The sequence below is a fragment of the Cavia porcellus genome, unplaced genomic scaffold (assembly GCF_034190915.1).
Source record: "Cavia porcellus strain 051 isolate PalLab524CR breed Dunkin Hartley unplaced genomic scaffold, mCavPor4.1 scaffold_7, whole genome shotgun sequence".
Taxonomy (NCBI): Eukaryota; Metazoa; Chordata; class Mammalia; order Rodentia; family Caviidae; genus Cavia; species Cavia porcellus.
Window position 1 is genome coordinate 29,408,491 of NW_026947490.1, and position 24,760 is coordinate 29,433,250.

General features: G+C 55.0%; 2 protein-coding genes and 1 long non-coding RNA gene across 4 annotated transcripts; 1 reads left to right on the forward strand and 2 right to left on the reverse strand.

The window, feature by feature from the left end:
* Positions 1-214: 214 nt before the first annotated feature.
* Vsig10l (V-set and immunoglobulin domain containing 10 like) lies at positions 215-11,526 on the reverse strand. Of its 2 annotated transcripts, XM_003465394.5 has the most exons (10): positions 8,597-11,526; positions 7,677-8,504; positions 7,002-7,295; positions 6,631-6,915; positions 5,424-5,678; positions 4,652-4,930; positions 4,179-4,475; positions 2,532-2,645; positions 2,126-2,283; positions 215-1,575 (listed from the first exon to the last, which is right to left on the reverse strand). In XM_003465394.5, the coding sequence occupies exons 1-10, from the start codon at positions 8,634-8,636 to the stop codon at positions 1,495-1,497; spliced, it is 2,631 nt and encodes an 876-aa protein (XP_003465442.4). In that variant the 5' UTR covers positions 8,637-11,526; the 3' UTR covers positions 215-1,494. The 2 variants fall into 2 exon arrangements, with proteins under 2 accessions (XP_003465442.4, XP_063109294.1); XM_063253224.1 differs by lacking the exon at positions 4,652-4,930.
* Positions 5,676-13,623, forward strand: LOC134476904 (uncharacterized). Its single transcript, XR_010048703.1, has 2 exons — positions 5,676-5,890; positions 6,549-13,623. It is a non-coding gene; the product is annotated as an uncharacterized LOC134476904 (long non-coding RNA).
* Etfb (electron transfer flavoprotein subunit beta) lies at positions 11,674-24,654 on the reverse strand. Its single transcript, XM_003465468.5, has 6 exons — positions 24,487-24,654; positions 17,180-17,338; positions 16,916-17,074; positions 14,560-14,622; positions 12,676-12,834; positions 11,674-11,887 (listed from the first exon to the last, which is right to left on the reverse strand). Exons 1-6 carry the CDS (start codon positions 24,541-24,543, stop codon positions 11,717-11,719), a joined length of 768 nt encoding a protein of 255 aa, XP_003465516.1. The 5' UTR covers positions 24,544-24,654; the 3' UTR covers positions 11,674-11,716.
* Between the last annotated feature and the right edge of the window lie 106 nt (positions 24,655-24,760).

A 24,760-nucleotide genomic window follows, 5' to 3' on the forward strand; every position in this document is an offset into this window, starting at 1 on the left:
TTCTGTCTCTGATGATCCAGAGAACATGGAAATTACCTGATACTGGAGAAAAGGCAAGGCCCTACTTTCCAGTTGCCTCACCCCCCCCCCACCTCATCCTTTAAGGGGTAGCTCCCGCTCCTTTCCTGCCCTGAGACTCATGCTGCTTGCCTACACTTTATTGCTTCTCTCTTCTTTGCTAGCGGACCCACCTGCAGTAATACAGACCAACATGTTTAGTTTCCAAGCCTTTTTTGTCCCTCTCTGGCCAATGTGGCCAAAGATACAAAGCAAAGTTGGTTGGTAGACTCTGTCTGTCTCCTCTCTCTCTGTCTCATGCACACAAGGATGGGGGAAGGAGAGAGAACAGAGAGATGTGTTTTTATAGGAGGGGCACCCCCTTCCTTTTGTCTTTCGATACTGTTGTGTGAAGGTGTGACCACTGGAACTGCAGCAGCCATGTTGCTACAGGAGACAACAGCACCTGGATAAAATATGCCAACCCACTAAAAAGGGGCAAAGCAGAAAGATTCAAAGGGTCCGGGTCCTGGATAAGGCCATTGAGTTGCTGAGCCCAGGTGAAGCATTTAGCTTTATATTTCTTGTCACCATTTCTTTTGTTTCTTTTGTTTGTACACCTCCTAACTCCTCAGTGGGAAGCCCAGCAGAGGCAGGAAGGACCATGTTGGGTAAAGTGTAGGCAGGCTCACTCTTGACTGGCACCAAAACCCGCTTGATCAGTCAGCAGATGTGTATTGATCGCCTGGTGTGTGTCAGGCCCTGTGTTAAGTACTGAGAAAATGGTACCGTTTGTGTCTTCAAGAAGATCTGTTGACTAGAGGATCTAAGCGACTCAGGGAATTGCGTATCTGCAGACAGGGAGGGGGAAGTTCGGGGGTAGCAGAACTTGACCTGTGACCAAGGTAAAGGAAGAGGTTTCCTGGGACAGGCAGAGTTGCCCTGACCTTGCTAAGTAAGAGACAGGAGAAGTGTCCAGGCCGAGCCCTGGGGACACAGAACGGCTAAGAACAAGCCTGTACTGACAAGGAGTGGGCAGCCCCAGGAAGGGAGGTCAGGGCAGCTGGCACAGGCCAAACCACAAGACCCTGCAAGTCAGGAAGAGGCTTTGGGTAACACTGAAAAGGTGGCATGCAGCCCTAGAAGCATTGAAAGAATTGAGGATCAGGAGGAATCTGATCTGTCTTATGATACAGTCTCTGGGAGCCCAGCCAGAAGTGGGGGTTGGCGGCAGAGTGAAGCCGGAGACCCAGCCAGGTTCCCCCTCCAGCCAGGAGCAGCTCAGCATGCTATCAGCCTATCTGCCGCAGGAGGCAGTGTGGACCATACTGCTTCACTGCACAAATACAAGTTGAATCTTCTCCAACAAGAAAGGAAGACAGGAAGTCTCACTTTTGGGGTCCAATCCCTGGTTGCAGCAGGCCCTACCTGCTGCCAGGGCAAACGAGGAAGTCTGGGCCCCAAATTCCCAGCACAGCGTGGGCTTCTGGGTGCAGATCACACCTGCGTGGCTGTCCTAATAGTTTTGAGCCCACCAGCTGCGGGGACAACCATCCTGGGGGTCTTGGGGGCAGCAGCCTGGAAAAGAGGCAGGAGAGGAGTGACCTTGGGAGGCAGCCTGGACATGAATTGACTTGTCCATCTCACCTTCTTCACCTGTAGCTCAAATCTTGCAAATGGCTGAGCCCACTGGCTTTCCAGAGGAAAAATGTTAAGCTACCCCTGGGAGCATCAAGGTAGGCAACAGCCCCAACCTCTATGGGGGAAAGGAAGAAATTCCATCCTGCCTTAGAAAGAAACATAGAAGTCTTGCCCAGTTTACGAACTACATCCCCCATCCCTTTTTATTTTTTATTTAGAGGCAGAGTCTCAGTCACTAAAAAGCCCAGTCTGGGCTGGAACTTGTGATTCTCCTGCCTCAGCCTCCCAGAATGCTAGGATTGGAGGTGTGCACCACCACGCCTGGCTTCTGTCTGATTTATATGTTTTTTAAATAAAGGGACAAGGTTTTTTCTTATCGCCTTTGCAAACTAACAGTTAAAAAAGGAAAGGCACTGAAAACATCTCTCCCTAGCCATATCATAAATCCCGCCCTTGTTCCAGCAGCAAGTGGGGGTTCGGCACTCACTGGCTGGGCCCTGGCTGGGCAGGTGTCTTCCAGCGGAAATTTGAAGGGCAGCAGCTGCGGAGTCTGGACTGGGGTCACACCCTGTGTCTTCTTTTCTGGTGTGGTGACCACGGGAGTCAAGGTCGGAGGATACTTCTTTTTCAAATTAGGAGACTTTCCTGGGAAGTAGAGAGGAAGAGGGAAACGGACACGTGATTGACTACTCCAACATGCCAATCAGCCAATAGTAAGGAAAGCAGGTCCGAGAGGTGGGGCCTTGCCGTGATTGGCTGATATAGACGTTAAAAAAAAGGAGGGGGAGGGGTGGAGATGATCTATGACTGCGCTGATTGGTTCAGCTCGGACTTCGGCGGTACTTCTTCCAGCGACCCTCCCAGTTGTTATCTTCCGCAGGACCCTCACTCACCTCTGAAGCGCCGCAGGCAGCAGATGCACAGGAAAATGAGTGTGACCAGCAGGGCCAAGCCTAACAGAGAGCCCAGGACGATGCCAGCAATGGCCCCGGGGCCCAGAATGGGAACTGGAAGAGAAGGAAGGAAGGGACACAAGGCTGCAGGACAGAGGCTGGATCCAAGCTTCCTAAGCTCTTAACTCATCCTTCGTATGGGCATCAAGGAGTCCAGGCCCCCTGCCAAATCTCAGAACCTACGCATCTAGGAGCTCAGCACTTTCGATTCATTTAGCATTTACTGAGTGGCATCATGGGCCTGGCACTAGGCCAGGTGGCAAGACTCCACTGGTGGGCAAAACAGGCAAGACACCCACCTCTCTGGGCGTTAGCTCCAAGACAGGAGGCAGAAATAAGTGAGCAACAAGTAACAGAAATACAACCGGCGCTAAGAAGGAAAAGCTGTACTATGACAGATATAACAGGAGGGGAGATGGAAATATTAGAAAGGGCAGTGAGCAGGAATCCAAAGAAGCCAATCAGGCCTAGCAGGAAAAGCGAACAGAAAATGCAAAGGCTCAGAGGTAGGAAGGAGTTTCCTGGGTCTGGTGAGTACCCATGTGGGCGAAGGATGTTGGTCGTTGGAGAGAGGCAGAGGATGAAGTTAGGGGTATTACCAGGGGCCAGGACTATGGGGGAGGACTTCAGGGATTCTCAGATGGCATGGATACTAGTGTGCTGGCCTGATTTCCTGACCCTGGCTTCTACCTGAAGAACGCACTATAGGACAGCAAGAGGAAGCATACAGAGACCGGGTACGTGGCTGCCGCAGTCCAGGCCAAAGAGGACGCTGTGCTTGCCCAGGGCATTACAGTGAAAGTGGAATGAAGAGAATGGATGAGAAAAAGCATTTTGGGAAGCAAACTGACCAAATCTGCTGGTAACTGGGATGCCAAGGGGTGGTTTGGGAAACACAAGGAGCATCATTCTGCAAGATGGTCTCTGGTTTTGCAGAAGAAACGTCAAGGGGTCTATTTTGGACATGTCACATTAAGATGGCAGTGGGACACCACAAGTAAGGTGTCAGGTAGGCAATCGCAAGTTCCAGAGAGAGAGGTCAGGGCTGGGGATGAGTCCTTTGGGAGTGATCTGAGTATTAGTGATATTGACTGTCTTCAGCCTGCACGAGATCTCGCTAGGGACAAATGCCAGTTCAATGGCTGCAGCCCAAGATACCCCACTATGTGGAAGTTCAGTTCTGTATTGAGGTGCTAATCCCCTGTACCCGTGAATGCGGCCTTATTCTGGAATAAGGCCTAAGTCGGCCTGGGGTCATCAGCATGAACCCTGGCTCATGGGTCCTTATCAGAAGAGGACAGAGATAGACAGAGATTGGAGGCCACGGGAAGGCTGCAGATGGTGGTCACAGTGACCCACACACAGCTGAGGGATACCAATGGACAGCTACCACCAGAAGCCATAAGGAGGCAAGGGTCCTTCAACCCAGAATGTCAGAAGAGCCCAGCCCTCATGACACCTTGGTATCAGACTTGTGTCCTCTAGCTGTGACACAGAATGTTTCTGTTGTTCCAAGCCACATTGTTCCAGTGCTACAAAAAGGGGCACTAAGGGAAGCCCAGGGCAAAGTGCCCACAGCCTACTCACCTGCCTGGTAAATTCGGCTTTGAGATGGAGTCCCTGGTTGGGTCCCCAAAATGGGCAGGATGCGCAAAACCGAGGTCCTGGGGCTCTGAGAAGGGAGGGACACCACAGCTGACCGCTCCTGAGGCCCCAGGACGAGCAGGGAGATCCAATCTCTGTAACTGGTGGCTCTGCTGGAATCAGTCTCCTCCGACTGCGCCTGGATCTCAAAGCTGCTGATCAGGGCACCACGCTCCACATCCCAAGTCAGCACTGCTGCATCTCGGGCTCTCTGTAGCTTCCAGGAAGAGATGGAAGGGCCTGGAGGAGGAAAAGGGGAGGGGCATCCGGTGTTGGGGTCCACTTGCAGGAGGGAAGGGGACTGGGGGCCTGGCCTCCTGGGTCTGAGGGAAGAGGGGCTGGAAGCTGGTCACCTGGGTATTAGGGCAGGCCCTCAGGGACTTGAAAGTCAGGGCTTTTGGAAGGTTGAGGCTCACCAATGAGGGTGATCTGATCACCCCCGGCACCTAGCACCCCGCTGCACAGCACGGAATAATTTCCCAGGTCCCACTCCAGGCTGAAGTTGCTGATGAGCAGTCTGCGCCCGTCCTGGCTGAGGTGCAAGCGACCCCCGCCTCTAGGAGCCAGGGGCCTGCCTTCCCGAGCCCAGACAGCTCGAGAAGGTTGGGTGCACCCAGAGGCCTGTAGGACCACCTGTGCCTGCCCTGAGCGGGTTTCTTCCACCAGCAGATGTAGCAGCACCTCCCGGGGTGCCTCTGTAAGAGACAGAAACCCAATGAGAAGAATTAAGGCCTTACCTTGGTCTCAGATAACAAGTCCGGGCCTTTCCTGAAATCAAATAGTGGGGAAGCCCCCAGGAAGAACTGCCTGCCCATTCATTCATTCATTCTCAGCAACGCACATGCAGAACCACAGGCTGAAGCCTGTGCTGGCAAACTCACTATTCACCACTGTTAATTACAATTAAAAATAATTTTTAAAAACAAACTGATTTAAACAAGAAAATAAAAACTCCGACTGATTTCTTTCTCTGAACGCATAGGAAAGTGACAGCCCTCCTGGGTCCAGAAATAAAAACCCTGTCCCTTCCCACTCTCAGCTTTAGGAAATACCTTGTTCTTTCGCTGGCTTCCGCCCCTTTCCTGGAGTAAGGAAGCGCCCACCGCACCCCCAGCCCCGAAAGGGCCAAAGGACTAAAAGAGACCTCCCTGTCTTCCCCTGGCACAGTAGAGGAACGCGGCCGCTCACCTGGGGTGACAGTGCAGGTGCGCGTGGCCACCAGGTGGCGAGCGAGGCAGGTGACCGGGACGCCGCTCAGCCGGGGGTGGACGGGGACGGTCGCCTGTAGCTCCGAGGGCGCCGGGCCAGTGCGGACGCCTTTGGGGAGACCCTGGAACTGTAGGGAGGCGGCAGGGACCCCGCCCGGCCAGGAGCAGCGGAATCGGAGGCTGCGGTCGCCAGGACTCTCTTCGACCCAGCACTGCGGAGAGCCGGGGGGCAGATCTGCAAGAGGGGACACCGGAATCCCGCGGTCGGTTTTGGCTTTCTTCCCTGGTCCCGCCTCTGCGCGCGGGCCCCGCCCCAAAGCGCTAACCCCGCCTTACTCGCTGCTCCAGCTCCTGGTCCTCAGTGACTGCCCAGTGAGGCAGGCAGCTCGCAGCCCCTCTGACTTCGCCTTTCCTAAAAAAACTGCACCTTCACCGATTCTTCCAAAGGTAAGCTGCCCTTTCTTTCCAGCTCCACCCCTCTGCCTGGTTGCTCGGACCCCTGCTTGATTATTCCGTCCTGGCTGGATAGCTCCGCTTAGCGGACCCAACTTCTGGGCTCAAGTAACCTCGTCCCGCTTGCTAATCCCACTCTTGGCCACTTAACTCTGCTGCTTTCTTTTTTGAGAATGACACTTGTCCAGGCATGTCTGCCACTCCTCTCTTTGGCTCTGCCACTTCTAAGCATTCCAGTCCCTTCTGCAAGCAATCTCCGCTCCCCTGCTGGCCACGCCCCGTCCCCATATGGTCCCGCCCACCTCCAGTTGGCTCCGCCTTCCCGTTGGCTCCCATGGACTATCCATCCCGCCTCTCTGGCCCCAACCCCAGGCACTCCAGCCTTGCCAGCTAGCCCCGCCTGCCCCGCCGGTCCCGCCAATCCACATAGTCCCGCCTTCCACTTGGCCCTGCCCATAGATGGTGTTCCCCGCCCCTTATGGCCCCGCCCCTAGGGAGTCCAGCCTCGCCAGCTAGCCCCGTCCATTCGGAAGGCCCCTACTCTCCCCTCAGGCCGCCCTGACCACAGATAGTGCCGCCCACCTGTAGGCCTCGCCTTCCTTTTGGCTCCGCCCACTAATGGTCTGTCCTTCCCATCTTGCCCCGCCCCCAGGCACTCCCTCCTCCGGCTAGGCCCGTCCATCCGGCGGCCCCGCCTCTCCCTGGCGGCCCTGCTCCGCCCCAGCCGCTCTCACCTGCCACGGTGAGGTTGATCACCGAGCGGCGGCGTTGACCGGTGCGCGGGTTCGTGGCAAGGCAAGCGTAGGCGCCGGCGTGGCCAGGTTCCACGGTGGGCAGCAGAAGGCGAGGGCCCGCGGGCACTGCGGCCTCTGCGGGATCCGCTAGGCTCCACGCGATGTCGGCAGGCGGCCGCGAGGCGGCGCTGCAGCGCAGGGTCACCGTGCTGCCCTTGGTGACGTACTGCGAAGGGGCGGCGTCGCGATCCGAGGAGACCGTGATGACCGGGGTGTCCGGGCCGTCTGCGGGGCGAGGGCCGGGGTCACCGGGGTCTCGTCAGCGGCCCGCCAGCCCTACCCCCCACCCTCCAAGCACGCTCCGCACTCACAGAGGACGCTGACATCTGCCGTGGCCTCCGCGTGGCCGAAGGGGCTGCGCACGCGGCACGTGTACCGGGCGTGGTCACTGCGCACCGGGCGCACCAGGCGCAGCTCTGGGCCCTCGGCGTGGATCCGGAGCGGCTCTACTCCCTCGGAGTCCGCAGTCTGCAGGACGTGTCCTTCCCGGCTCCAGCTCAGCTCCCCACTGCCAGGCCTCCACCCTACACAGCGCAGCCGGAGCTCAGCCGCCCCCTCTTCAGTCTCTGGGGTCTGGGGCTGCACCGACAGCTGGGGTAGGGGCTCTGGAGGGGAAAACGGGGTCAGGAGCAGTCAGGAAGCCGGCCCCCAGCCCCCATCCTCTATACCAGAGAACTTGGACCCCAGCCGCTGCCTCCTGTTCACCCCCACAAGTCTGGGTTCCATCATTGTGCCCCTGAATCTATGCGGTCAGAGCCCGCTCCTCACGGCCAGCCCTCCACCCTCAGATTGGGGTCCAGATGGGCCTCAGCCTTCTCCCTCGGACCCAGGGGATCGGGTCCCTCTGTTAGTGTTCATCCCACTTCCCGCTTTCCTCGTCCTCTTAGTCTGTCCGGGAGCTGCTTCCTGTTGGAAGGAAGCCTCTACAGGACAGGTTAGTGGCTTGCCCAGAGGTTTCCAAGCAACCGGCGCTGTGGTCTACTTACCGTACACGCCCACCATGAACTCCTGAATTTGCCTAGAGATGCCACCCCGGATGACCTCTACCGTGTAGACCCCAGCATCATCCAGCTGGGCAGTGGCAAGTTCCAGACCCCCTCGGGCCTGGTCAAAGTGCAGGCGGTCTCGGTGAGCAGGGTCCAGGCTGATCAGGGGAGCCCCTGGCCCCAGGCCGCCAGCTGCCAGCACCTTGGAGCCCCGGCGCCAGACCACCATCGGAACAGGGGGGCCCGGTCTGGGCACTGGATCCAGGGGCAGCCGGATGGTGGTCCCCACTAGCACAGCGAGTGGACCCCCCACCTGCTGGGGGAAGCTTGCAGCTGGGTGGGTCTCCAAGGAAACTTTGGATTCGGAGTTTCGAGAAAAGTCTTCAAGGTCTACATCTTGAGGGGGAAACTTTGACCCTGGGTCCTCAGCAGATACTTTGGTGTCCCGGATTTGGGGAGCAGTGTTCGAAGCTGGGGTTTTAACAGAAGAGGAAGGTTCAGGGCCTTTCGCAGGAACTTGAGAATCTAAGAACTCAGGAAATGCTTCAGAACCAGGAATTTTGGAGAAGGTGGGATCTGAGCTCAAATGATGGTGGTCCGCAGAAGTGTTTGGCCAGGGAGGCCCAGACACATCCTTCGAATTCAGGGCCTCAGGAAACCAGTCAGAATCAGGGATTTCAGCTGAGGCCATTGGCCCTGGAAACTGATGTCTGGAGGGATTGATGGTGGGCACTTTGGAAGTCTGGCCCTGGGAGGAGATGCTGATGGAGTCTGAGGAGATGGCAGGGGTGAAATTGGTTTGCTGAAGTCCAGGAGTGGTAAGGAGCCCTGCTCAGAAGACAAGAGGGGAGGGGAGGGCAAGGTGTTGGCAAGGGTGCTGGAAAGGGGGCTGGTGGGAAGGGGTTGAGCAGGGCACTTACCCAGGAGTAGGAAAAGCTCCAGAGCCCACGAGATGTCCATGGTGCTGGCCGCACCCGACAGGACACTGGAGAAAGCCAGGACCTGCACCTATCCCTCCTGGGCAGGACAAGTCCAACAGGACTGGTAGCTTAGCTTCCTGGGCGGAGAAGGCAGCCAGATCCAGTGGGGAGGTGCTGGGGTCCCCCTACCCACCTGGTGGCTGAGCCACCTACCCCACCCTTCTCATCTTCTCAGCTGGCCCTGGCTGTGGGAGGCCCAGCCGAATCTGTCCTCCCCACCCTCGGGGGAAGATGGGGAGAGAGGAGTCCCAGCTGGAAAGGTGGTAGCCTGTCTGGAAACAAGCTAGGAAAGTTTCCTAGAGGACCATGAGACCCACTGTTGGAAAGGTCCTCGACTAATGGCTTCCTCCTCTCTACCCTTTGTCTCTGGTCCGCCCTGTCTGCCCTGCAGCCTCAGATGTATCTGTGTCTGATCCCGCTCCTCCTCTACTCCAGACCCCCCATGGCTCCCTACTGTCCCCCGACCCAGTCTCAAGTTGTCTCCCACACAGCCATCTCTCCTGCCACCCAGAGCTGCGTTTCCACGTCCTCAGACCCTCACAAGCTCTGCATCCCCCTTCACCCAGCATCTGCCCTCCGACCCAGATCCAGCCCTTCTCCTGCTTCTCCGTCTCCAGGGGGCTTAGTCATGTCTGCAGGTGCTGGGGAGCCTTCCTACCTCCTCCCTGCCCTCCTGCCTTCTGAATTTCTCTGCCCTCCTCTCATCTGAGTTCCTACTGCCCAGGCTCCAAAAGTCCCTCTAGTGCACCTGAAGGTCACTCTCCATCAGGGCTCACCCTGCCCTCCTCAGCGCGCCCTGGAAGTATCCCAGCTCCTCAGTGAACCCCACTTCTCCTCATGGGTCCAGCAGCTCCCCTTAGGTGCTGACTCCTGGGCTGTCTCTGGGCTCCCTGCCTTCCTGCTGTGTCCCCTCCTGGCCTGTTCACACAGACACAGACACACACACCCGCTCAGTCATAACTTGTCCTTCAGGTCTCACCTTATTAAGAACAATAACAATAATTACAGCTTACGTTGTTCCAGGAACCACGCTAAATTCCTCCTGTGCTATTATGTGGGGCTGAACCCTTTCAAACGCCTTCTGAGCTGGGTGCCTTTACTGACCGGCCACTGTGGCTCAGAGAGGCCAAGGGACCTGCAGGATGTTGCAGAGCCAGAGGAAGAAGCTGGGTGAGTCCCAGGCTGGTGAGGAAGCTCTTCCCTTTCAGTCTGTCCTCAGTCATCAGCGTGTTGGCAGCAGGGCCACTGTTCAGCGTGGAATGCTCTGTAACCCTTAGTACACTGATAAGGTGGGAGTGAAATGTATAACCGTGTGTCATAGCAGTCGCGTTGCCTTTAGTCCCCTCAGAGTCCTGCCCCTCGCTTGAATGCACATATCCTATCATTCTTGTGTAAATCCTCTTTCCTGAGTGTGATCAAAACTACAGTGAGGGCCACTGCTGTCATCCAACGGACATGCGGGCCCATAAAACCATTTTGGGGTGTCCTCGTCTGCCAGATCTGGCACCAAGTGATTTCTGGCTCTTGGCCAGAATCAGAACAATTATGAAAGGTAAACTTTTTGAGTAGGTGCTGGGCATCCAGGCAGCCACAAGGGCGACACTCACTGAAAAGGACTTCCAGGACTGCTTCCAAAGCAGCAGGAATGATGGAGTGTGTCTGAGATGAAGGGGAGCGTCCTGAGGGGGCTTCACGGCGCTCCCTTTTCCTCAGATAACTATGTTGAACATGCAGGTGTTGGACCCTCACCTCAGGTGCTCACCATCTTCTGTGTATTAAGTGCTGCAGAAATTCTCAGAATCCACCGGGAAGGCTTTGGGGTCTGGTGAAGGCTAGATACTTCTCATTAAGAAGGGGTAGAGGGTGTGCAGGCTGATTCAGCTCAGTGGAGTAATCACCTCCCTGGCAAGCGCAAGGTTGAGTTCCCTCTGTGGTACCAAAAAAAAAAGTCGAACCTATGATCCCCCCTTCAAGTCACCCCCAGCGGTGCTGCTGTGCTGCATGGAGAAGCCTATACTTGCTCCTGTTCTAATTCATGAGCACACAAAGTTAACCGACCACATTTTGGGATGGTTTGTTATACTGCAAAACACGACTAGGCCGGCATGTAATCCTAGCACTCAGGAGGCTGAGACAGGAGGATGGCCAAGAGTTCAAGGCCAACCTAGGCTACATAGTGAGCTGAAGAACTGTAGGAACTACATCAAAACACCCTGTCTCAAAAAAAAAAAAAAAAAAAAAAATAGACCAGCACATAACATATTACATTCTTTTCTTTCTTTCTTTCTTTTTGAACTAGGAATTGAACTCAGAACCTTGGAACTAAGCCACATCCTCAGCCCTTTTTATAGTTTCTATAAATACTTGCTAAGTCACTAAATTGCCCAGGTTGGGCTTAAACATGTGATCCTCCTGCCTCAGCTTCCCAGAGTGCTGGGATTACAGATATGCAACACCACAAATCAGATATGATTACTAGTTGATTGGGAAGATGAGCTGAGGCTGGCTGGGGGCCTCCCCTAGCTAGCTGGGCACTGGTCCAGGTCAGTAGATTTGAACCCTGGGCCTCAGGACTGGGACCCAGAGTAACATGATGGGGCTGGCAGCTGAGGAACCAAAGCTCAGAGATGGACCCAGCTCACCTGGGCCTCACAGCTGAAGTTGAGAGATTTGCAGCCAGTCAACCCGACTGCAGCGCTGGGTTCTGCCTGACAAGAGGTTTTGAATGTCTGTTACCAGCTCCTCTTGTCGGGGTCCCTCTTGGTCCCAAGTGTCAGCAGGGCTCAGGCTCCAGCACCCACTGGCCAGGCCAAATGAGCCATCCACATACCGGAGTGCCTTCCCTCCCAACCCGTCACCCGGTGCCACACCAGCGTCTGTCCCCTCAGTTCAGTCAGTACTTGACTCACCTGGCTCCCCAGCCTCACCCAGCACCAAACTGGGCATAAGGGGATTTAAGGAAATATTTGTGGAGTGAATCAAACACAGAACCTCCAAGGAATTTGGCAATACAGATATTAAGAGAGTCAGAGTTTTATTGCTGTGTTTCAGGGAAGGGGCTCAAATTCGCCCGATCTCCTTCAGCTTGGCCACCAGGTCTTCGGTGTTCTCCACCTTGACGCCTGCCACACGCTGTGGTGGGTCCTCCACGCTGACCACAGTAAGCTTGGAGCTCATGTCCACGCCCAGGTCGCCAGCCTTGATCACCTCGACCTTCTTCTTCTTGGCTTTCTGTGTGTGGGGAACCAGATTCATGAGGCTGCTGAAGTCCTGCCCACCCATCCCCACTTTCCCAGCCCCCTCCCCAACCTCCTTCCCAGGGTGCCACAGTGCAGGACCATCGCAGAACCAGGACATGTGCAAACTCTCCTAGCGCGGTGCTTGGTACAGACCTTTCCCGTTGGCTGGGATAGCCCAGGAGGCTCAGCTATGCCCAGAGCCCTCTTTATTTAGCAAACCTCATCAGGAAGCCCAAAAGACCCATCCTTTGGCAGTAATGACTCAATGGACTCAGGACATTTCCTATTGGTTAGCCACCCACTGCCTGCTCATCATTGGCTGAGAGGACCCACTGATCCCTCCCTTTTGATACACTGAGTGTTTTCTATTGGCTGAAATGACCCACTGAACTCAGCGGGTCCGAGATGACCAAAGAACTCTTCCTACTGGCCAACACACTCCACTGGCCCTTCCTTGTTACTCAAGATGACCTTCATCGTAACTTCCTATTGACAAAAACTACCAAGGGAACCTTCCTTGAAACCAAACCGCTGAATGCATCTCTTTCCTTGGCCATGACTGCCCAGGGAGCCTGCCCACTGGCTGGATCTGCTGCCCGGTAAAGCCTTCCACCTGCTGAAATGACCAGCCCAGACTATTAGCCAAGTAGCTCTAAGGACTCTCAGCCCGTGTACTCTGTTGGCCAGTGACCCGCCTGTTCCCTTTGATGACTGCTGCCTCAGCCAACCTCCTCCCTCCCCCAGCACCCTTCCCTGCAGCAAGGGCGGCAGCATGCTCACCATGATGTTGGGCAAGGTGGCGTAGCGGGGCTCGTTGAGCCGCAGGTCTGCGGTCACCACGGCTGGCAGCTTCAGGCGAAGGGTCTCCAGGCCCCCGTCAATCTCCCGCTCCACTTTCAACTTGTCCCCCTCCAGTGTCACCTGGGAGGCGAACGTGCCCTGGGGAGGGACAGCGCAGTAGAAGAGCAGGCGGGGTTAATGCAGGTCAGGCACAGAGCGGTCCTCGGCAAAGACAAGCGGATAGAGGCTCGAGGGAAGGACACAGAGGCCTGTAAGATGCAAAAATTGGCGGGGAGCCATGGAAAAGGATCTCAGCCATCTGGGGGGTGCCTCCCTTTCCCTGATCGGGCCCCCTAGAGCCCCTCCTTAAGAAGAGTGTTGAATGAATGTGCATTGAGAGTTGACTCCAGTTCTAGGCAGCCAGGTTCTGCACAATAAGACCTAACTGGACCTGCCCAATTGGAATCAGGATTAGCTGCTCCTTACCATGGTGACAGCCAGTGTCTGGCAGATTACACCTCACTATTCTCTTCCTGTGGGTTGCTCTGTAAGGGCAGGGAAGGCATGGATAGGCTGGTTAGGCTGGTACTGTTTTCTTCCTAATTAGGTCTTATTTTAGGAGTAACACAGAATTCACATGTACTTGTGTCACATTGTGTCAACTGGAGCAGTTTAGAAGTTTAACTGAGAGACTCCGGAGGGGCCAGGATTCTTACTGTGTAAATATCCTCATCCTGTGCAAGAGGAGGGCAAGAAGATTTTGAGTGCTACACTCTCCTAAAGGAAGCCTTGGGCCTGTGTACAATATACACATTGTACCTTTTTCTCCTTTTTGCTCTGGCTGCTGCCTTGTGCTGAATCACTGTCAGGCCACTCAGCCTTGGAGCCAGCTGATTATGGACTGAAACCTCCACAAACAATGAGCTAAATAAACCTTTCCTTCCTTCATCTTGCTATTGGGTATTTTGTCTCAGCAATGAGAGAAGAGTAACCAAGCCACACATCCAGTTGAAATTCTGAGATAAATGCTGTTATTCACACTTGATGGATTTAGGAAACTGAGGCAGCAGGGCTTGAATAACACGCCTCTGAAAGCTGGCTCCTACTGAGGCTAACAACAGAGTATCTATACCTGTGCACCAAAGGAAGCAATAAAAACTGGAAATGGAATTGTGTAGGTTAACACTAACCAGATCATACACTCGATGTACATCAGTAGTGTTGTGAGAGCTGCTAACAAAACCTCCGTGAAGTGACAAGAAAATTTTTAAGCCCGTTTGCAACAACTCAGGTGGATGAACCCATGTTTTCAACTGTGAGCTTTTAGTATCCAAATCAGATAGTTCTGATGCAAATTTAGCACCTGTTCTGAGATGCACAGTTAACATATTTCATCTCAAAATCTTGGTACAAAAAAAGAATACGATACCTCAGTATTGTTTATATTGGCTACATGTTAATATTACAATATTTTACATATACTGAAGTATGGTGGAATGTGCCTATAATTCCAACTAGTTAGGAGAGGAGAATTACAATTTACAGTACTGGAAAAGCAAATTCATGAACACCTGTTGGTATGTTTCTCTTTACTTTTTAAATGTTGCTGTGAAAACCTTAGAATTATCCATGATAATGGATATGCATGAATGGATCTAAAGACCTTGGATTTGGGGGTGGGTGTGAGGTGTTTGTTCCATCCAGGGTGAGGCAGGAAGGCCCTTCCCAGAGAGGATAGCAAAGCAAGACCCAAAGGAGGGGAGCCAGGAAGCCAGGGGGCTGGAACCATGTTCTGGGAGGAGAAGCAACAAGTGCAAAGCCCCTGTGGCAGGGCAGAGTTTGAGGGGGCCTGTCACATGGCAAGCGCTCCTCCTCTGGCCTCACCTGTGGCCAGTCTAGAAGTCCAGCTGTCATCTGACCCGTCTGGTTACAGTCGTCATCGATGGCCTGAGTGGGTAGAGAGGAGACTAATGATCCATGGAGCTTCTCCCAGCCCTTTCATGCCTCTGTCTAGAATAGGAATCAAGAAACATTTGCTTTCCTTTTTTTTTCTCTTCTCTGCCTGACTCTGGCCCTGAGGACTGAAGCCAGGGCCTTTGTGCTGAGCAATGTCTCCAGCCCATTTTACTTTTTATTTTGAATCCTGGCCTTGCTAAGTCACTAAGTCCCCCACGTGGGATTTGAAGTTGTGATCGTCCTGCCTCAGCCTCCCAGAGCCCTGCATTACAGGTGCACACCACCAAACCCAGCTAGCAAACACTTTCTCTAATGAGCCAGTGGGGGTCTCCGTCAGGACTCAGTGCCGCCACCGCAGTGCACAAGCAACCACAGGCAAGACGTCAATGACTGCACATGGGTATTCCAATAAAACTATTAATAAAATAAGATGCCTGTGCCCTGGGCCATGGTTTGCTAAGTCTTCCTCTAGAAAGATCCTCCTACTTGGACACAGAGATAAGCGGTCCCTTGTCTGGGGCCTGGGGAGCCACCTGGCTGCCCCACCACCAGCTCCCTGTCTTCAATATGAATATTCATACGAGCCTCCCACCAGCCAGGCCTGGGGCCAGCCACATCTGGGGGCTGGATGCACAGAATCCTGGCCAGCGAGGATGTCCTAACCTCTAACCTGGTGCTTGGTGCAGGGATATACGGGACTCAAACTGGGCTGGTGAAGACCCAGCCCCAGGTGCTTTGCTGGAGCGCTGGGGAGCGAGTTATGCACAGCCCACTGAGCTGCTGAGTCAGCGGGACGTGAGCAGCAGATACAGAGAGCGAAGTCCAGGCAAAGGAGCTGTACCCTCAGCTGTACCCTCTGCTGCACTGGCCTTGAACCAAGCTGTGTCCAGAGGCCACTCCCATGACCTGGTAACTGCGTTGCAGGGCTCCAGGCAGTCTGACCCGTGGCCCTGCTGTGTGGACCGAACTGCCTCCTGACCAGTCCAGCTGCTATCTCACCAGCCATAGCACTGGGCCCAGGCAGTGTCCCTGGCAGCCAGGACCGGCAGGACACCACCAATCTGAGGTCCACCAGCACGAAGCTCCAGGAGGCCTGGCTGCCATACCTGGGGCCTGGGAGCCTGTGAGATCTGCACCCCAAAGCTCACCCAGCCCTTGTCTCCTCAGCCTGTTCTCCAGTTAGGCCCTCAGTTTCAGTTTACGGATCACACTCTGATCCGTAATCATGCTGTGGGTAATCTCTGTGACACCCAGTGACCCACCTGGCCCTGTCTGCCTCTCTGCCCCAGTGCTACTTGGCTCCCTGGCACCCCTGCCTCTCCCGACTGAACCCCAGCTCTTTCTGTCAGTTGCCTGTACCCTGTTGTCTGTGCCTCATTTTACCTCAAAAAAGAGAAAAAAGAAAAAGGAAAGAGAGGACAGCTGCTGGATGTGGTGGTGCACGTCTGTAATCCCAGCACGCAGGAGGCTGAGGCAGGAGGACCGCCATGAATTTGAGCCAGTCTGAACTACATAGTGAGTTCAAGGCCAACGTGGACTACATATGCAGATCCAATCTCAAACACCAAAACCAAAACAATACAAAAAGTCAGTCTAGGGCAGTGAACCTGGGCCTTTTAGAACTTTCAATGGTAACACACAGCCCGCCCGCTGTGGCTACCACTGACGCAAGGGTTTCTCCCTCAGCATCTGCTCTCCCTCATTTCTTTTGACATCCTTTCCCCTCTCCATCCCCTGCATGACAGGAGGCCATGACATCTGTCTCTAATGGGATGGGCCTGGGAGCTGCACCTGAGAGAGACTGGCAGCCTTGGGCCTCCTGCCCAGCCCAGCCCCTCCCAGCTCTGGCTTGAGGTGTCCCTCTGCACCCGAGCTGGTCCTGTCTGCTCTTGCTCACACCTGTCATGGCTCCCACCGTCCTGCAAGCCACAGCTCCTTGGCAGGCCCCGGCCCTCTCCTAGCCAAACCCTGTGTGTCCCCAGAGTCTTCTCCTGCCCTCCCCACCGCCCTATGCCATGGGAGCCCCCTCTCATCCTGTCCTCCCCCGGCCTTCCACCTCCGAGTCACCACGCCAGACCCAGGCTCCGTCCCCACCTGCTGTGACGCCCATGCTGTCCTTGGCCTGGCCCAACCTCAGAGACCGGAGCTCGTCCATGAGGATCTCAAGAATCATGCAGACACTCAGCGTGATCACCCAGCCCTCAGACAGGACAGGGCCACACTATCACCCTGAACCCAGTACTGGGCAGGGACTAGGTGAGCACAATAGCGCGGCACAACCTACCTGCTTGCCCAGCAGCACCAGGTCCACCTTCTCTCTCTCGGCCAGCTTAGCCAGGACCCGGGCCACTTGCAGGGGACCCATGCGCTCAGCCTCCGCGGCTGGCACCTCCACGTGGATGCCTCGGTCTGCACCCATAGCCAGGGCTGTGCGGATGGTCTCCTGGCCAGGAGAAAGCTGGAGTGAGATGGCTTCTGTGATGGGGAAAGAGGAGGCTGGGCCCGAGATCTTCCTCCCTCAGGCCCCAGACATCGTGTCCCCTGGCACCTGGCACTGTACGGGGCCACAGCTGACGGCGATGATCTCCTTCACCAGCTTCTTCTCCTTGAGCCTCACAGCCTCCTCCACGGCTATCTCACAGAAGGGGTTCATGGAGTGCTTCACCCCATCAGTGACCACCCCAGTCTTGTCAGGCTTCACCCGGATCTGCACAGCAGGAGAGGAGGGCAGGGTCAGGGGCTCGCAGGGCAGGAGGCCAGGGCAATTGTGGGTGGGGACAACACGGCTGGGGAAGAGGCAGGGTCTCCTGGTCCAGGGCCACCTGGCTCCATCCCAGAGCCGGTCAGAACTCCCAGGTGACGGCAGGCCACCCACTCCCATCTCACTCAGACCCTTCCTGAGTGCCAGAGACGTTTGATACAATCGTTTCCACACTGATCGTTCCCACACCGCTGCACTCTGAGAGCCACCTGTGAAACTTCTTTGCTGTAAGCCACAGTGAAAAAAAGGATGTTCGAGGTGCCAGGAACTGCTAGAAATGCGCACTGATACATAAATACCCGGGTGTAAGGGTCCTGGGACACCCCTCACCCTTACCACACACCCCAGGGCCTGGCAGCACCCATGCCTTTCAAGCGCCAGCCTTCTGGGTGTGTTTCACAATGCACACATGCTCACAACCTTCCCGAAAACACCGGCACCCGAGGAGTCCACCAAGTTGGGTGGGGCGCTGATGGAGACCCCTACAAAGTGGCTCTGAGCAGGGTTTAAAATTAACTAATTGGTTTCTGCGCTTATCTGTGAGTCTGTCCCAGGCCTGGACCCCTTATCTGGAGATGGGCAGCGGATCCATAGTAAGTGAACCCCAGTGAGTCACTGGTCCTGGCTGAGGCCTGCAGTGTGAGGCCAGAGCCGAGGACACCTGGCTCCAACCTCAAGGAGACAGAGACTGCAGCTGTGGGAATTTCATGCCTACCGTAAATGTCGTCATGGAGATAAGATGGTCCTCCTACATTGGCATAATTTACTACTTGGAGAAGTCTTTGAGGTGACTCCCAAGATTCTGCTCAGTTCTTGTATTTTCCTCTCTTTGTCTGAAAACCTAATAAACCTGGGCCTCCCTGAGAAGCTCTTTGTCTCAGCCCCCAGAATCTCAAACTCTGCAATGGTACATTCATTTGGGAGGTTGGGGATCTAGGCCAGGTCCCTGATAGGGTACATGAGCAAACCCTCTCCTTTCCCCATAGGGTGCCTACATAGATAATCCGAGACACTTCCCTCCAAAGATCTGTCCCTTCATGACAGTGACAGAGGCCCTCTGCGAAGATGGCTGTATCAGGGAGCTATGTGTGGATCTGCCGTAGGTGCCCCTGAATGAGTGGGGAGCTGTCAGAGGGTGACAGGGCCCAACTGGGTCTGCCATGGGAGACTTGAAGGTCTCTATTGGAGTAAGATAAAAATTTTGACAGCAATCGAAAGATGAACAAAGCTGATGAGGTGGAGTTCAAGGGACATGAGTTCCAGGAGGGGCAGCAGCAGGTGTCAAGGTCCTGGGGCAGGAGGCAGCAAGGTCCACATGAGGTACACAGAAGCCAGTATAGTTGGTGGGAAGCACAGGGAAGTCAGTCTGCTCTGCCATGACAGGTACATCAATAGCCCTCCAAAGAGCTCCGTGTCCTGGAATGGGGGTAAGTCCTTAGATCCCAAAGGGACTTCCTGGACATGACTAAGCTAAGGATTTTGAGGTGGGAGAGGTACCTGCATCATTCAGTGGAATCACATGGGTCCCTCAACAGACAACCAGAGTTAGAGGCTGCAGGTGCTGCTGCTGGCTTTGAAGACTGGGCAACAGGCCTCGGACCAAGGAAGACAGAGATTGTGGGAAGCTGGGGCAGAAGGGGAACAACCGCCCAGGCTGCAAAGGGAGCCAAGCTCTGCTGACACCTGAGGGACCCCAGGGAGGCTGGTGCCCGGCTCTGGGCCCCAGAACTGCAAGAGAATCGGCCGCATGGTTGGACGCCACTAAGCCCGAGGTACCTTGGGTCAGCCCACAGGAAACAATGCTACTACACAGGCCCAGGAGGCTGGGCCAGGAGCCGGTCCTTGGTCCTGGGGCTACAGGAGGGGAAAAGATCCGCTGGGTCCAACTAAAGTTCTGGACTGTTCTGGAGAAAGTTGGAAAATGACCCGAGGAAGTGGTGAGAGGGTTGTCTGTGTGTCACTGTGGTGAGCTGACTGGGACTGGGAGCACAGGAAGGACGGAGAGGACTGTGAAGGGAGAACTGATGGCCCTGATGCTGGGCTGAAAGATGAGCAAGTCCAGGCCACCCCCAGGGCTCTGGGTGAGACTCTCAGAATGGGGAGGGGAGGAGCTTGCTGAGCTGCTGCTTGGGGTCTTTGCCTTCCTTCTCTTCTCCCAGGTGGCAGCCACCAAGGGCTGCCTGGGGCAACCCAGGGGGACAGACTGGGCCAGCTGGGGACACTGGGCCACTCCAGCTTGCTAGGTCCCTGCCTCCTGTTCTTTGGGGCTGGTGAGGCAGCTCCTCATAGGGACCGCAAGGAATCGGACAGGAATGTGGAATTGTGTCAGGGCCCTCCCAGCCTGAATCTGCCCCAACACTGTAGGACAGAGGAGGGCAGAGAGTGACCAGCGGGAGTAGTAGAAGGAGAACAATCATTGTTTTCAATGACTGTCATCTCACTTTCCAAAAGTCACTTTAAAAGCTGGGTGTGGTGGCAAACACCTGTAACCCCAGCACTCGGGGAGGCGGAGGCATGTGGATGCAAGTCTGAGCGCAGCCTGGGTAATTTATTCATTTAGAAAGACCCCATTTCAAAATAAAAGATGAAGACAGAGGCTGGGGATGCCGCTCAGTGCAGAGGCTCTGGGCTCCAGTATACCCCCTGCCCTCCCAAAAATGTCATTTTAACACTAAAAATGCAGCTGGAGTTTCAGAACTAAGTAAACGTGCGCTTAGGAATCTGCCTGCATCTTCCACCCCAGGAACACACTCAGCCCGGCACACACGTTCTCTCTCACTGCCCATTGCGCAGGAGAAACTGACCCCTCTGCGGCCAGGGTCCCTCTGCCCGTGACAACCCTTCCCAATCATCTTCCAAGCCTCTGCCTTGTTCCCTGGAAGATGCACCACTGCCTCCGGCCCTGTGGAAGTCTGCCCTGACAGACCCCCGTGTGTGGCACTGGTCTCTGTCCTCCGTCCCCTCCCTGAGGAGCGCCAACCCGGGAAGGCAGGGACTGCCTGTGTTGCCCCCAAACCTTGCATGGTGCACACTGTAGGTGATCGGAAAACACCTGTGAGAGGACCCACACTCAAACCAGACCTCCCTTGCCAGCATGGCAAACGCCTTCTCTTTTCTTGGAAATTAAATTAAAACATGACGTACCAGCCCCCATCCAGAAAGGCCTAAACCGATGAGTCAGGGAGGTTAGAAAACCCCTAATCCCTACTCAACCAGGACCTAGCTGGGCTGGACCTTGCCCCAAGCTCCTGGTTCTGGCTCCCAGAAGAAAGTGACAAGAACTTCCCAGCACTGCAAATCCTGCCAGCTCATGGGCTCACCCAGCAGAGGACCCGGACAGCTTCAGTTGGCTTCCAGCTTGAAATGCTGCTTAGTTATATTACACAAGTCAGGATGCAATGGCTGGCCTGGAAACCAGCATGCTTTGTGTTTTGTTTTGCTTAGGTGATTCAGCGTGGAGTGTCAAAGGTTTCTCTTCAAGGGGCGACCTATTAACCTTCATGATTGTGCCCATTTTGCAGATGGGACAATTGAGGCACTGGTGCTTTGCCTTAGGACACAGAGCAGGAAAAGGACAGGAGCAGGGGTCTAACCCTCAAGTCTGTCTTGGACCCCATGACCCCAAAAGAGGCTGAGTGTGAAATCAGAGGGCCAGCCTCCGATCTGTGCCACTGGGTATGACAGAGCTTCACAGCCGCTCTGGCAGCCCCTCCTGACCCCTGTCACAGTGCACAGCCTCCTGTGGGATTCTGGCTTCTACTCTTCTGCCAAGCATGACAGGAAAGGGCAGGTGGCCAGGGCACGGAGCAAGCAGGACAGCAAGGCCAGCCAGAGGCCAGGCACCAATGACTGCTGCAGCTCTAAGGCTTTCCAACAAGCAGGTCTTCTGGGGCAGACAAAGATGACCAGAGGACCTGACAGAGGAGGAGACCCCAGAGGATCCTGGGAGGTACCAGTGTGTGTGGCCAAGGGGAAAGGTGGGCAAAAACCATCCACTATGTTCCAGAACTGAGAGGGCGGGGCTTGATGTTGCTGTGCCTGGGGGTCCTCTTTATGAAAATGCACCCCAAACTGGGTGTGGTGTTGCACACCTGTCATCCCAGCACCTGGGAGGCTGAGGGATGAGGTCTGCAAGCTTGAGCCCAGCCCAGGCAGCTTAGAGACTCAGAGAAACCCTGTCTCAGAATCAAAACATTCAAAGGCCTGGAGGTGTTGTCCAAGGGAAAGGTCCTGGGTTGAACCTGAGCACTGAAAAAAAAAAACAAAAACAAAAACAAAAAAACCCCAAAAAAGGTCCCTAGGTAGGAATACAAAACCGCTCCAGTTTCTCCAGGGCACCTGGAAAAGGACCTAGGGCTTAGGCCTGAGCTGCCAGATTCCCACTGATATCCTGCATCCAGTACCACACTGAGCAGAGCAGAGCAGGTTATGTTTTGAATAATGAGGGAAATAAACCTCCACTATGGATATCATGGTACCAGCAGTACTGAGCTCCGGCCAAGGACTGCTTGGGCTCACCTCAACCTCACTACAACCCAAGGACAACGGTGTTGTCATCACCCCCCATGGCACAGAGCCTTCTCTGCAGCTCTACGTGGAGCCGCAACTTCCTCAAGGTCTTGAAGTGGAAGTGGACTCAGGCAGCCAGGCTAGGAACCATCCTAGTAGCGCATGCCTGCTGTCTGTAAGCATGCCCACAGGAACACCCAAGACACAATCAAATTCCAGAAGGCTGGACAAAACACTATGGCGATAAATAAGTAAATTATACTGTAGATTACATCCTAAGAGTACGGGCCGGTGTGGCAAGGAGGGGAACAGGGACTCTGGCAGCTGTCATTTTAAGTAGGGGACCAGGGAAGGTCTCAAAGAGAAGGCGATCTCTGAGCAGAGCCTTGAAGGATTGAAGGAGGAGCAATGCTGGGAGCACAGCACTCAGACCTGGCCTTTCCCACAAGGATCTGCCAGTCTGAGGGTGGCTGGAGGGCAGACACTGCGGCAAACGGGGCATCCAGTGAGGGGAGAGGGGTGGGAGCGAACCCAGGGGCTGTGGAAGTGTCTGGGAACACGCCAAAGTAGGCCCGGGGTGTGGTATGGTGGTGGGGCTCTTGGAAGAGGCTGAAACAATGTTGCTGTGATTACAGCCAAGAACAAGGTGAAGTCCCCTCCTCTCCAGCTAAACCTGGAGCAAAAGCAGCCTGGTTTATCAGGAGAGGAGAGGTAGGCTGGGCTTGTGGAAATAGAGATAAAAAGTGTTTCCCAAGGGACATGGACAGCGGGACCAAGCCACTAAGGCTATCCAGGACCACATCAAGGGCTAGGACTTTGCCCTGAGACAAAGAAGCCTGGGGGGAGGGGGGCGCTAGGGGGGTCCTAGAAGGCCATGAACAGGGGCAGACAGGACAGTGCTGAAAGCAGGAAGACCCTTAAGGCTGGGAGAGGATGGGTTAAGGGGAGAGACAGGAGCCAAGGAAGAAAATGAAGCCAGGGACAAGGGCTGTGAGCCAACAGCAGTGGAGGGCGAGGGGTTGGGAGTGGGTCTACCTGGTGATTGCATGGCTGGCAATGTGTGCTCCATTCAGCTGTGCTGAAAAGACCACCATCAGAGGGTTCCAGACAGGATGTAGGAGGGAGCAGTGTGGGAGGTGACAGGGCACTGATGTCAGTGAAGCACAGGAGCTGGTAATTCTGTGTCTCCTGTTCTTCTGAGGGACACAATGCAGGCACCCCTGAGCCAGGTGATGCTGGGCCTGGACTGAGTCAAACACAGAGCTGAGTCCAGCTATCGAAAGCCAAGGAGACCACAGCTGAGGCAGGGACAGGAGGCCCAGGGAAGCAGGAATCCAGGAGGGACCCCAAACCATGGCACAGACTGGGAGCCAGACCTGCCTATCATGGCTCCTTATTAGCTGGGTGATCTGGCAAACAGAACCGCCACAGGCCTCAGTTTATCTGTTCAACACAGAGGATACAGAAATGGGTACCTATAAAGAACCTATAAAGAACCTAGATTGTGGGGGCTGGAGGTTTAGCTCAGCAGCATAAATGCCTGCCTTTCAAGCAGGCAGTCGTGAGTTCGATCCCCGGTACCGATAAAAAGGAAAAAGACAAAAAAAAAAAAAAAAAAAAAAAGAACCTAGATTGCTTCCTGGCATCTGTCAGCTGTTAAGGATCACTGAGGTCTTCAAGTATGTCTGTACTTTCCGCCTTATGCCCCATGCCCCATGCCACATGTCAATATGAACTCCATGGCCTGGCTTTCCCCACCCTGAGGAGGTCTCCATTGTGCTAGATCCTGTGCAAGCCTCCCTGGGGACACAACAGTGAGCTCACAGGCATGAGCAGTGGACCATCAGCTCAGGCTGGGCCAAGCACTGGGAAAAACTGACTTGGGGAGCATGTCTGATTCACCTCTGTCCACACTGGCTTCACCCTGGAGGCAGCCCAGGCCCTCAAGGACATTGCTTTCCCGGCCTTTCATGGAGAGTGTGATCAACTCCCTAAGGCAGGCCAGCCCTTTGAACTTTCCTCTCTGGCACACACACTTCTCCCTCCAGTCCTGGCCACAGCCTCCTCGCTCACCCTATGGCTATGAGGGTTGAAAATTGCCGGGCCCCACAGTGCCCTGTCTGACCCCATCACAGCACATCTGGAGTATTCTAAGAATCAAATGAGAAGGCAGTGTAGTCTAGAGAGTGAAAGCACCAGTCTGAATGCAGAATCAGAGGAACTGGATAGGATTCCCGCTCTGCCCTTCCTTAGTGGAGAGAATCTCTTTGTGCCTTAGTTTCTCCATGTGTTAATAGGAGCTACGACTCTTCCAGCTGCTAAGAACTAGAGAAGGTAACTCCCTCTGCACACGATTATCACGACAGTGAGTCCAGAGCAAGGAGAAGTTAGAGGTGGTGACAGCAGAGGGACGGGACGTCAAAACCTCGCAACCTTTGACCTTTGTCCCTAGGTGTGACTGACCATTCTGGGGAACAGTGGCAGAGATCAGAGGTTAGGAGCAGAGCCCCACGCGGCGCGCGCTCGCGATCACGGAAGCGCATGACTGCGGGTCTCTGGAAGGTGGGAGAGGGGGGCCCGGTCACCTTCACCGCGAAGTCGATGACCCTCTTGACAGCCACAAGCGCGCGCAGCTCCGCCATCTTCCGCCACAGCCACCTGCAGTCTGCCTGTACCCTCCGCCAGTCTGTACGCTCCGCCTCCACAGTGAGTCTTTGCGCCTGCGCGCCGGGCCACCAACCAGTCAACTACCACGGAGATTGTTTCCCCACCCATATAACCAATCAGACAGGAGAATGGAGGGGAGGTGTGGCGCGCGTGGAAGGCCAATAGGAAGCGGTGCCAGGGGATAGGGGCGGG

Excerpts from the sequence above, each read along its gene's own strand:
- Vsig10l (XM_003465394.5), bottom strand. The coding sequence starts at position 8,636 with ATGGACATCTCGTGGGCTCTGGAGCTTTTCCTACTCCTGG. Across the intron at positions 5,679-6,630 it reads GATCAACCTCACCGTGGCAG|ATCTGCCCCCCGGCTCTCCG; the intron begins GTGAGAGCGGCT and ends CCCCTCTTGCAG. Across the intron at positions 1,576-2,125 it reads GCCCAGCCAGGGCCCAGCCA|GCTGCTGCCCCCAAGACCCC; the intron begins GTGAGTGCCGAA and ends CCTCTTTTCCAG.
- Etfb (XM_003465468.5), bottom strand. The coding sequence starts at position 24,543 with ATGGCGGAGCTGCGCGCGCTTGTGGCTGTCAAGAGGGTCATCGACTTC. Across the intron at positions 17,075-17,179 it reads GTGGCCCCGTACAGTGCCAG|GAGACCATCCGCACAGCCCT; the intron begins GTGCCAGGGGAC and ends TCTCCTGGCCAG. Across the intron at positions 11,888-12,675 it reads CCACCTTGCCCAACATCATG|AAAGCCAAGAAGAAGAAGGT; the intron begins GTGAGCATGCTG and ends CCCCACACACAG.